The following is a 12,879-nucleotide window of genomic DNA, read 5'->3' as shown; positions in this document are numbered from 1 at the left end:
TATAGATAGTATTTGAAAAAAGGAAAAAAAAGAAAATTTATTTCAGAGAAAAAATATTTTATGTATCAGGAAGGGATATGTTTAATTTATGAACAACGGTGCGTAGTCGTTGTAATTAATGCGGCAGTCACTTTTAATTTTATATCTTGTATATCAAAAGAAAGATACGATGGCACGAGGACAGGCCATTTACCTCGGAAGAAGAAGCGCACTTTGGGAAAGTCGATGTCGCCGGTGGCGCTTACACTCACTTTGTCCCCTCTCCCACCCCCTCAGTTTACGGATAAGTCACAGTGAGCGCGAACGTATTCACGATACATAGGTATACTGAATTTGCCGAAGTAGTGAGCCAACGATTAAAGCGACATTACATACATACATACGTACATACACACACCGACTGAAGCGTTTTTTTTTACCATAACAATACCGTGGTTCGTCATAGCCGTCGTAAATGCGCTTTGGTCGTATTGTTCTACGGTTTCCCACACGCGGTGCGTACGTGACGCGAATTCATCGTCTTAATGGGACTGCGGAGAGAAAACGAGAAATAAAAAAGAGAGAGAGAGAGAGAGAGAGAGAGAGAGAGAGAGAGAGAGAGAGAGAGAGAAGAAGATACTTTAAAAGTTTCATCTAAAGTTTAAGAAATTATCGCGGAAATGTAATATTCAAGTCTCACGTTTTCATTTCTTTTTTTTTCTTTCTTTCTTTTTTTTTGGAAAGGAAAATGATTTTTTGTTGAGGTTTCGAAAGGTTTGACAGGATTGTTCGGTTAAAATATTGTTGAAAGTTTTCTTTTGTCAGTTGTAAATCAAAGACGACAAATCGACGCGGGACGGAAGAACTTTTTTCAAAGATCCCATTGAACCTTCTGGTCCCTTTTCTTCTCCCCTTATCTTCTAACCCTTTCCTTTCCCAACTAAGAGATATAACCCTTTTACCTCCCTTCCTTTCCCGCGTTCTTCGTTTCACTCCCGCGCGTCTTCCGACAGACCGAAAGCGAGGAACAGATGCGGCTGCTGCTGCTTTTGCTGCTGTTGCTGCTTCTTCTTCTTCGAAGAAGAAGAAGAAGAATCCCATCCGTCTGCTTTTCGATTACTTTCATCTTGCTAGCTTTAAGCGAATAGGTACTGCAGGTAATACACTCCCAGCAGCTATGGGCGTAGCAAATGGAAATGCGAGCTTTTTCTATTTCAATATGTCGTGTCTGGGAATACTGCTGGGCTTAAGTGCATTGTTATTTTTTCAACCGGGAGATGCGACCGTGTGCATATTTTCCATTTTTGAGAAAAATTGAAAGAAAACTTTTAGATGAAAAGGACGAGCAAGAGGGAGTTGCCAGGCGTATGATATAGTAACGAATTCGACCTTCGAACCGATAACGATCATCTATAATTTTAGAAATTTACAAAAAAAATGATAAAAAGGTATAACAACGATTTGGAAAAACCCGTACGTTTTCTTTGAATTTCATCGAATCGGTCCGTAGACGAGGTTCGACGGAGCTTCAAGTATCTCTCACATTTTAATATTTGTTTAGGAAGTTAATAGGAAAGGAGCAAGAAAGCGTAAGCGAGATAAACAGGATGGAGAGACTCGGAAAGAAAGAAAGGAAGATGGAAGGAAGAGAAGTTAAAGAACGGAAGGAAGAAGGAAAGAAAGGAGGTCCGCTTTGGCCGGGAGAAACAGCAGCTGCAACACTCGATACGTATCGTGTTGGGACCGAGGGGTTGTGGTGGGGAGAATACCCGCCGGGGTCACTCCAGAGAGATTATTATCGTTCGGATCGAGAGCTTCGTTCGAATTCGCTAACATTCGGGAAAGTTCGGGCGCGTGGCACGCGTGCCGTATCCCCCACTATCGAACAGAGCCACAAAGTGGACCCGCTTCTTCTCTGACCCACCATCGACGTATTCCCCGTGACTTCGATTTTTTTATTCGTATGTTTTCTACGACTTTATCATTCCGATCAATACCGATCGAATATATTAATCAATTTCTAAGTCTTGTATATATATGTAATAATATAATGTGATATAATAATACAAGATTGTGTATGTATGTGTATGTATATATATATTAAATACATATGTACATATGTGTGTATATATATGCATTATATACAGAGTATAGCTGAATAGTTTATACAAACTTTGAAAATAAGTTCCAGGGATCTAAACAAGTAGAAAATGTTGTATGAACATGGGGTCGGGAAGAGAGAACGGAAATGCTCGTTTCTGGAGTTAGGACGATTTAAAGTTTTCCTGCAATGGCTGGACAAATTATTTCGTCGAATCGCACAAGAGTTATAATAAACTATTTTTTTGCCCCCTTTTAGTAAGGAATACAGGTTAAAGGAAAATCGAAAGAATCATCAGAGATTCAGAAAAATGTAAAGCGATGTGACGTGATAAATTTTCCGACCATTGTAAGAAAATTTCGAATCGTAACTCCAAAAACGTTTCCCATGTTCATAGTGTATATTGTACTTGTTTAGATCTATAACTTATTTCCAAAGTTTGTTTAGATCATTTAGTTACACCCAGTATATTCCCGTAATACGATCTCTAAAAAGCAGACGATAACTGAAGTACTATATTCACGGAATCACGTTTTCGAGAAACAATGCGACTTCGATGAATCACAACGTGTTCAAGTTTATTATTCCGAGCGACGCCTTCAAGCGTGCCGATATACGAATGCATCCTACGTTTCTTGGTGCTTTCTGTTAAAGAAAGTGTACTCACATTTCCCACGGTGGTACGAGATTCGAGATTCGAGATTTACCCCTGTCCCGTCTGCCCTTGATCGTTGCTCACGCTTTTTAATCTCTTCGGCGTCAATATTGAAACAACGTTAAAGGGGAGAAAAAAATGTTCATGAGAGAAGCACACGTTTGATTGTTTTTTGACGCCAAGATTTCAATTTCTTGAAATATAGAAACGATATTCCTCGAAGTTCGTATTTGTATCGTTTTTTTTTTATGTACAATCCAATATCGTTGACATTGATTAATCTATAATGTTTGTGAATTGATCGTAGAGTAGATGCGAAGAATACAATCTTCTTCATTCATTTAACAATTTTGAATGAAACATACTATGTATAATAATTTAGAAGAATTATTTATAGATAGATTGGCATACGTAGAAGAAAGAAGTTTCGTAAGAGAAAAGATTCAGTCTTTTACGAGATTTATGAACCGACAAACTATTTAGCTATTATTAGTAAATTATTTTATTAAAAATAATAAAAGAATGTAAGAAATAATGTAAAATCATATGAAAGTATATAAATTTGAGTAATATTCACGAACTAATTAAAGTGATCGAAAAATGTGTCTCGATTATAACAAATATTTTCTATGTTGAAAATAAAGTATATAAATACATATATATTTTTTGAACATCGAAAATAGACAAATTGTTGGCCAGTTTTCTTGGATAATTTTGAATTTTCACTTATATATAAACGAAATCCTAATTCGTAACGATAGTTTAACTTGGCTCTTGGGCGATTCATTGAGTCTCGTGCAGCCAAGTATACATACATATGTAGTGTATACGGTCATACGGCAAAGAGAGCTCGTATATTCGCGATCTCACTCGTAACACACAAGCCCATATGTACGTATGTATGTATTCGCGATCGGCCGTATGAATGAAAGGCCGAGGAAGGAAGGAACGAACGTAGAACGAAGGGAGTCGCGTGACGGATCCACGTGCTGTGTGTGCGCCAGTTACGGTAGAACGTAACTACGTTTACTGCCGGTGTATATATACATCAACGTGTATGATACATATAATATATACATACATACATACATACATACATACATATATATAAGTATATGTGTAGATGCACACGCGCGTACTCATACGTAAGGAAAGAAGAAGGTTTAGATCTTTACTTGTACAGGTTACATGTGCGTGCATTACCGTGGTCGTGCACGCAAGAAGGACGGAGTCAAGTGACGCAGTGAAGAAGACATAAAGAGTGAGGGGTTGAAGTTAAAGAAAGAGAGAAAGAAAGAGAGAGAGAGAGAGAGAGAGAGAGAGCTCGATGTGGCGGCGAAGGTAAAGAGGCCGGAAGTGGTTCCATCTGGCTCCCCCGTTGGTTTGACCTGTTGAACCACTCGTGACCGGAAGTATAGCATACACCTACGGGCTCCGTGGAGGCACCGCTTCTTTCTCGCGACGAACGATACGACAAAGGCTTCATTCTACTTCACGATACCTTATCATTTCGGAACCTGGCGTTATTTACCAGGTATAACGGGCGCAACCGTGATTTCTTACAAGTCGCATCGTTATTCCTGCACAATTTCTTATTCTTTATCGTCGAGTAAATATAACCGCGTAGACACTGATTGTTGTTTCCGTTCTTTATTATTTTTACAAAGTAGATGATCGTCAACGATCGATAAGACTCGGCATCGAATTACGCGCGTTACTATGTATTTAAAATCGAATCGACGTTGTCGTCTCGTTACAGTGGAGACGTAAAGCGACACTTGGCGAAGTTTATGGCGAGGGTAGCTTGTAAAAGCTAACACCGGGGAGAAAGAGCAAAAAGTGCGATTCGTTTTGGGGAACAATAGATCGCATCGATACGTGCTCGAGACAGGTCCAGGGCATTATGTTCCGAGTACAATACCTCGAGCGGGAGGCAGTATGTGCACCGTAATAATCTGTCACCCCCGTATACTGGCGCGTATGGAACACGTTAGGGTTCACCGCACCCCTATTTGATAAATATGACGTCACGAACAGAGAGCGAGAGAGAGAGAGAGAGAGAGAGAGAGAGAGAGAGTAGGAATCTTTTCATATTTCATTCCGATCGTAGGAAACTTCAGATGCCATGCGAGCTCGCGAAATTGAGACAATACGGAGTATAATTAAAGCTACTTTTCGAGGAAGGGTGAAAAAAAGGGGTTAGAATAGAATGTGCGAGGTGAATCGGAAAGATTAGTCGAATCAGAGAGGAGGGTCGAGCGATTTCACGCATCGTCGCGAGTCTCGCTTCGCGTAAGAAGCGTAATTCGCTGAAAAAAGGAGGGGAGTGTGACGTCACGAAGTGTAGGACGCGGCGCGTGCCAACGGGTCCAGAGAGAGAGAGAGAGAGAGAGAGAGACAGACAGAGACAGCCAGACAGAGAGAGAGAGAGAGAGAGAGACAGAGAGAAGGGGAGAGAAAGAGAGAGAAAGGTATGGGGTACGTCTGGTAGTAAGCATAGGGAGGAGAGAGCGAGAGAGGTAGAGGGAGGGAAAAAGGGCGAGGTGGCCGGGGTGTCGCGCGGCGGAGGTAGATCGTGGCACGGTGGTGGGGGTGGGCGCGTGCAGCCGGCCTGCAGCTGCCTTCTTTCTCTCCCCTCTCGCTCTGCGCACCGGCCAGAGTCCCTACGGTCGCACTCTGCCACTGACGCAGCCGCTCCGTGCTGCCCGTCACCCCTCTAACGCGCGCGTTCTGCCACGCAACCCCTCTCTACGGGGAGCCGGCGGGACCACAATTATAAGTAGGGGTGCTCCCGGCTTACTGCCTCCAGTCGAGGGTTGAACTCGCTCTTGTCACGCTCGCGTACACGTTCGTCCTTCGTAGAAAACCCGAGGAGCACGCGCACCGAGGGTTGTTCATGGACGAAAGACGTACGGTGTTTTTGTCACGAACGGAAATAAAAGCACGCGACTATTACGTTAAACAAACGATAATAAAAAGAAAAACGAAAGCGACTAGAACAACGGAAACTCTCGGCGAACAATCTCAAAAGAAAAGTGAGTTTCGCGCGCGATACGCACACGCACGCGCACATACAATCTCGCGTCTCGTCGGTGGATCAACCTCGCCATCTGCCGGCGTCCCAATCGGATACAGTGTGTGCCCTGAGAGTCTTCGTTTAGTCAATGTCAGGGTGTTTTCCATTCTCTCCGTTGTGTGGCGCTGACGCGAATATTTTTTGAGGCACAGCGAGAGGAGCCGAGAAGAGGGAATACCGTCTTCTCAGCTAACGAAAGGATAAGGATACGAGCGTACGAAGAAGGAGAAGAAGAAGGAGAAGAAGAAGAGAAAGAAGCAGAAGAAGTTACTTTCACGCGATAGAGGAAAATAACGAGTGTACAGAGGAGGGCACGTTTCTCGCCGGTGAATCCGGTGGTACTTGGTTCTCGAAGAGCCGACTTTCGTGACTCGTCTCCTCTCCTCTCCTCTTTTCTCTCTCTCTCTCTCTCTCTCTCTCTCTCACTCACTCTTTCGCCTCCCACGAAAAGTCATTCCTCCCTCTTGGAAGTCCCGCCAGGAGCGAGAAAGCAGGAGCTTTTCTCTCTCCCTCTTGCTAACGCTCCACCTCCAGCTTGGTCTTGCTAGTCCTGCCCTACCAGCGACAACGCACCCTTCTCTTCGTTCCTGGGCCTTCTCTGGCTCTCCCCACCACAGCCACTACTACTCGCCCTCTTCTCTCTCTCTCTCTCTCTCTCTCTCTCTCTCTCTCTCTCTCGCTCGCTCGTTCGTTCTTGCTCTTCCTGCCGCAAGGAGGGCATACTCGGCGGCTCGTGTCAGTAGTGTGTGCGAGGCAGTGCGGCAAGGCAGTACGACGAGTCAGTGCACGGCGACTCGTCGTTGTGTTGCGACGGTTGGCGCGGAGGAGAGTGTCGAAGAACGTGTGACCCTTTTTTTCTCTCTCTCTCTCTTCCCCGGTGCTGCTAATCGCGTATATCTCTGCAACAAAGTATGCTCGTTGCGAATCGTCGTCCTCTTCGTGCTTCTTCTTCTTCTTTTTCTTATTATTATTATTATTATTATTATTATTATTATTACCATTATCCATCAATCTTTCGTGGCCAACGTAGTGGCCCGTGCTACTACTGCTACTGCGTTACGAGCTCCGAACAATCGCGTTGAGGACCTCTTTCTTCTCTCGCTATCTTTCTCAGCGTGGGAACGACGCAACAGCGAGGAGGAGACATCGAAGAGACCCCCTTCTTTCCTGCTTTGACCCCTCCCCCCCTTTTCGAGGCGTCGTCCTTCCTTTATCTCCATCTATATCTATATATCTATACATATTACATATGTGTGTTTTGGCTCGCGTATCTTTATCTGCAGTAAACTAGAGGAATAAATGGAATATAAAGTGTTATATACCGTCGGGGGAGTGTGAAGTGATCGAGTGCTCCAAATAAGAAAGAAAAATTCGATAAAATAAAATCAAAAGAGAAAAGCAAACAAGGGGAGTAATAAGGCGATTCCCTAGAAGCGTATTAAAAATTCTACGATACTTTGGTTTTCGGAAAGTAATACGGAGAGTAAGTGAAAAGTGCCGCGAATAACAAGACGCTGCCAGCCTTCGCGAGTTCGCGAATACCGGGCGGTGTATACGCATATATAAGAGGAGAAGGAGGAGGAGGACGTGGAGGAGGAATAGCAGCAGCAGCAGCAGCTCCAGCAGCAGCAGCAGCAGCAGCAGCAGCAGCAGCAGCAGCAGCTCCAACAGCAGCAGCAGAAGCAACAGCAGCAGGAACTGGAGGATTAGGATTTATCACGATTGAAAGAAGGAAGTAAGAGAAAGGAACGTTATCGGTGGCTATGCAGCCTCGCGAAGCTATTACCGGAAGAAGATAACGCCGACACTAAGTCGGACAAAAGACGTATCACCACGGATCGTGGTCCACGCGCACGAGAGACGCGTAAACATTCGGTGGCTTCGATTAGCCAAAACATGTGGACCACGATGTTAGTGTGGACGGTCGCCGTCGTGCTTCTACCGTCACCCCGTGCGGTAAGTTAAATTTACGTGTACACGCGTTTACTACCCTACTATTATTATATATCCTTAGAACGAGTATGCCGTTTTGCTCTAGACGCCCTTTACCACAGACACAGAAACTCTTTGCATTAGAGAAACAGTCGATCGAGGCCTGTAAACACACGGTTAGTGAATGGCGATGTAAACACACGAGCTAGAATAAATAAATAAATTGATTACGTTCGGCTCTCCGATGAGAGAGCAGCCATGCGTGTCCTTCCCTTTGAAGTTCTATCGCGGAACGCCGATGAGGATTAGGTTATCCCTTTTTCTCGAGAGGAGATTCCCCGAACTTTATTTCGCGTTACGCACGAGAATCCCTTCTTCTTTTCTTCTTTTACATGGCCAGCTGGATCGCAACAAGCTTATTCTTCCTGGGAGATGTTTCTTCTCGATTTTCTCTTCTACTTTTCTCTTTTTTCTTTTTCTTGACGTTCTCTCTCTCTCTCTCTCTCTCTCTCTCTCTCTCTCTTTCTCTCTCTCTTTCTCTCTCTCTTTCTCTTGCCGTGCGCCGGCAAGAGGCGGGGGAAAAAGTATCGAGATACGCTGCATGCAACTCTAAATCTGGATCCACTCTTTTAGAAGTGTCTAGCCTCTCCTCCCCCTCTTCGAGACCGTTCCAGGCGCGAGCAGCTTCTCTGCTGGTTAGAAGAGGCCAAGCCTCGCACGCTACACCAATGATGGTCGTCTCTTCCGTTTGACCTTCATCGAAGGTAGTATCGGAGTTCAAAGGTTCGAACGCGCTTTTCTTTGTTTGAAGGATGCCGCTTTTTGAGCAACGAGAAACCATTAACAAAAAGATGCACGTCCTTTGAAATGATTTTGTAACGAAACATACCGGCGGTGCGTTCCGAAAATACGCAACGGCGGCCATTCTCGTTCCTTAAATAACCTTCCAGCGCGCCAAAAATGAGAATTTCTCATCGAGAGATATCTTCCCGGCGCGTCTACAACCCCTCTTCCGATGAGATTACATTCGCCTTAGTAAGGACGTTTCCAAGAAATACGGCCTACGAAATACAGGCATGTTATTTTTTTTCTCGTTCGTTTGACATTGACGTCACGTACGTCATCGTAGGCAAGATTTCGAAGTGGTGAGAGTCATCGGGAGATATCAATGAAAAGAAATTGACGTTTTCCACCATCTCTCTCAGAGGTCGTTTTATTTCAAGATTTTTTCGGCCGTACGAATCTCCTTTACGCAACAAGTATCATTTTTATCTATACATCGAAGTAAATCTTAAATAATTCTTCCTTCGATCGACGATTTTTAAAACGATAGAGGAAGCTATTTTAATACTTTTTTTTAGAATTCCAAGATGACGTAGTCGTCGAGGGTGGGAAGGTGTCTCGTGGGAATGCTAGTTCGTTCTTTCGACGAGTAGGTGCGGACGTGCATCGAGCACGTGACCGCTCAGAGCGACCTCTTTGCAAGTTCAAATAGTCGAAAGGCGTGTGTATCGCGCCTATCGCCTTGTAACAACCACTGCATACTACTCTATTTCCGTCTTCTTCCGTAATACTTGGCACAAAGTCGTGTTTCCTATTCGGTAAAAGACTATCCTTCTCTTTCTTTTTACGAATCAAATTTGTTAAACGCGCTGTGTTTAATGAACGTGCCGAAGGGTGTATAAACCGGCATAAAATGTAAGAAGAGGAAAAACTTAAAAGAAGAAGAAGAAGAAGAAGAAGAAGAAGAAGGGTCCCTTGATCGTTTACATACCGTGGAAGGTTCGCCATTAATTCGTTAGAGGAGGGAGATAGCGCGGTCTCGCGTGTTAATATATTTACGGGGCCACATCTTTCCTCTTCTCTCTCCTCCTCTCTCTTTCTGTCTTTTTTTTTTTTATTTTCTTTTTCATTTTTTTTTTTTTTATTTACACGAAACCGCCCACTCGCGAGAGCACCATGCGCGCGTGCGTACACGCTCCGAAAAGGCACTTTTTTTCTCTCTAACGCAGAACTCTGTAACGGCCCTCTTTCTTTCCTTCTCTCTCTCTCTCTGTTTCTCTGTTTCTCTCCTTACGCTCTCTGCTTCCTGGGAGACGCGGTTGCGCGCGCGCACTTGCTCTCGGCAGACGCCATACGCGTGCGCAAAAACACGCGCGTGCTTCGAGCCTCGAGACCTTCGGTGTCTCGTGCCTTCTTCGCGACTATGTCGTCTCGACCCCACGTCGTGGGTTCTGTCGTTTCGATGGGACCACAAGCGAGCCATGTTTTGCCGACAGATGTTATCCCATCTTTTTCTTCTTCTTCTTCTTCTTCTTCTTCTTCTCCTTTTATCGAGTTTTGAGTCGAAAGTTATATTAAAAATTTTATCATTCTCATTAAAAACACGCGAATTGCGTCTTAGACGAGTAAATCGATGAAACGATAATAAACTCTGCGATATTTCAAACGATAAAATGGACGAATTTTCTTTTTGGTTTTTCAGGTTAACGCTTCGGGGGTGTTCGAGCTAAGGTTGAAGTCGTTCGTCAACGAATACGGAAAAGATAGTCTGGGTAAGTGCTGTTCAGGCACTACCTCAAGGACAGGCGAATGTTCAGGTGTTTGCAAGACCAGGTTTAGGGTATGTCTGAAGCAATACCAAGTGAAGATCGACACAACGACACCGTGTACTTATGGAGATGTTGTTACACCTGTCCTCGGCGAGAACATCGTTAATCTTAGTCCAAATGTCGCCCTGCCCAGTTTCACTAATCCCATCAGATTCCCGTTCGAGTTCACGTGGCCGGTAAGTTATTGAATATTCATTTAGATTGATCTTATTTTCAAACGCGATTCGAATCATTCGTATCATCATCGTACTCGTATACTTGGCTTTACTTGTTACGAATCAAGTCGATCGTGTTTAAAAAAAAAATAAACGATGCCAGATGGAAATCATTCGATGAAAAAAAGAAAGAAACGATAACGTTTGTCTCTCCTTTTTAACCGTTTCCTATTGTTTATTCCCCGTTTCTCCTGTTTTCAAAAGAACCTAGTTATTTACTGTAATTTTGCCATAATAACAGATTACGTTCGGGATAATTGTCACGTTAGTACGATCGGAGAGCATTGAAATGTAACTTGAAAGACTGCGTTGAATGGTGCCATACATAAAGTTATGATCGTTATGATGGAGGAAGTTGTTCGTTATGGGGCCCACCGGTTTGGGTATCCCTGACCCTACGATATATGACTATTGACTTTAACGAATTTAAATTACGTGCTTGACAAAATTCACTAGAATTCATAATAAATAAATCCAATTAACGAACATAACGAATTAACATTTACGGAATGTTTGAAAAAATTCATCCCATATTTATATGATAAATTGGACACATTATATACGTTAAAAAACCTAGGTCGAAAGTTCAATCGTTTCCGAGATATAAACATTTTAGTACGATATCATCGCGATTGACTTACTGTCTTGATATTTACCAAGAAATTGTGACAAGCTGCGCCTAAAAGCAGATTTTGGAGTATTACAAGATCAATGAAATGATTTCGAATAATACTCATTCAAATATCTAACGAAAATTGTTATTGATAGGTTGTTTGAATCAATGCGTGAGGATTTTCTACTGCCTATACGTGATTATCGTAATAAATTTTAATTATTCCATTTCGCGTAAACGCAGCTTCATTAGTAAATAACACGCAAGATACGAAATTCAGATTCGAAGAACATATTACGACTAGCTACTATAAAAAATATATTCTTGCTTAATATTCCGGTAGAGTGAGTGCTTGCACTCGTTGGATATGGTATGAGTAAAGTAATTGCCCATGAAGCGTTCTTCAGACAGTAGTAGTATCGATTCCTACGGCATCGGGTATCTTTCTTACGCTAGTTTCAGAATTTTCTTCTACATATTATCCTTAAAATTCAATTCTCCATATTAAACATTGATACGGATTAAAACCTGCCAGAGTCCCGACAATGAGTTTTATCTGAGCCAAATTCAAAGTTATTTTGAAATAACGAATATTTTCAAAAAGAGTATTAGTAGGAATTCCTCGATGAAGAAATTGATCCACGTAAAAACATCGTCTAACTTTAACATTTCCATATCAACACGATCATACGTAAAATGCATATCCGTCATTTCTTCGTTAGAATAATACATAAACGTTTTCATTACTATACTTAACATTTAACAATGTAATCACCAAATATCCAATTGCCAATTATTGACAAAATGTTTATATCTTCTAAATAATCGATCTTTCGATCTTTCGATCTACATTAACATAGATTTAGTTTTACCGAGTATATTCTGTCCTATTTATCGTAAAAATATAGAACGATTTTTTTTTTTTTGAACACTCTGTATATTGTAGAAGACAGATCAAATGTATGATGACTATGCGTTGTAGATTTCTTTAACATTTAGAAACTCACAAGGAATCACGGGTATATATAAGGTAGCTAACATTATGCATCCTAGGATTAATACTTTGATCCTATCAGCACTTCTCACATAGCTCAGGCTATGAGCTATCTGGTAGTGCACAGTGTGCCACTGGCAGATGGCTAGGCCTTTTGTGCTTCTATACGTCCCTCGTGTTTGCCCCACCTCTCTCTCTCTTTTTCTCTCCTCTCTCTCTCTCTCTCTCTCTCTCTCTCCCTTTTTCTCTCTTCTCTTCCTTTCCATCTCATCGCCGTGCCTCTCTCGCGAACGGAGTTAATTTTACTAACCCATATGGCGCCCCCTGCGCGCGCTCGCACGCCACACACCAGCCAGTCTCTTTCTATCGCCCTCTTCGTCTTGCACAAGTCTACTTTTCCGTCTTCCTCCGTACTCTCGTCCTCCTTCGGGCACGTTTATATATCGCTTGGCGTTACGAGTCTGTTATGTCGAGCCTGAAGTGACAGAACGCGTTCCATATGAAAATATCAATAAAAAAAGCTACATAATTAATCGAAAGCTATCTTCCAAATCCAATAGGAAATCATACGTCGAACCTGTACCATCGATTATAATATTCCAAATAAAAGATAAAAATGACGAAATACGAGACGGTAATAACAAAATCTTGCGTAAGTAGTTCCGATAAATTCGAAGAGTCCGGAGAGTACTCATTTTAATC

At 42.6% G+C, this 12,879-nt stretch overlaps 1 protein-coding gene across 2 annotated transcripts in view; it reads left to right on the top strand.

Annotated features, from left to right (window-relative positions):
• The first annotated feature begins 6,657 nt into the window (after window positions 1–6,657).
• LOC127062885 (neurogenic locus protein delta-like) overlaps window positions 6,658–12,879 on the top strand; it is a 27,688-nt gene continuing 21,466 nt past the window's right edge. Inside the window, exons 1-2 of one of the 2 annotated variants that reach the window (XM_050991846.1) lie at window positions 6,658–7,767; window positions 10,229–10,531. In XM_050991846.1, coding sequence (XP_050847803.1) covers window positions 7,708–7,767; window positions 10,229–10,531 — 363 coding nt within the window. In that variant the 5' untranslated portion in view covers window positions 6,658–7,707. Of the gene's footprint in view, window positions 7,768–10,228; window positions 10,532–12,879 lie in introns of those variants that run through there. The other variant, XM_050991847.1, reaches the window with a different exon arrangement.

The sequence above is a fragment of the Vespula vulgaris genome, chromosome 3 (assembly GCF_905475345.1).
Source record: "Vespula vulgaris chromosome 3, iyVesVulg1.1, whole genome shotgun sequence".
In the NCBI taxonomy this organism is placed as follows: Eukaryota; Metazoa; Arthropoda; class Insecta; order Hymenoptera; family Vespidae; genus Vespula; species Vespula vulgaris.
Note: the sequence above shows the minus strand (reverse complement) of the source record. Positions and strands in the feature narration are given on the sequence as shown.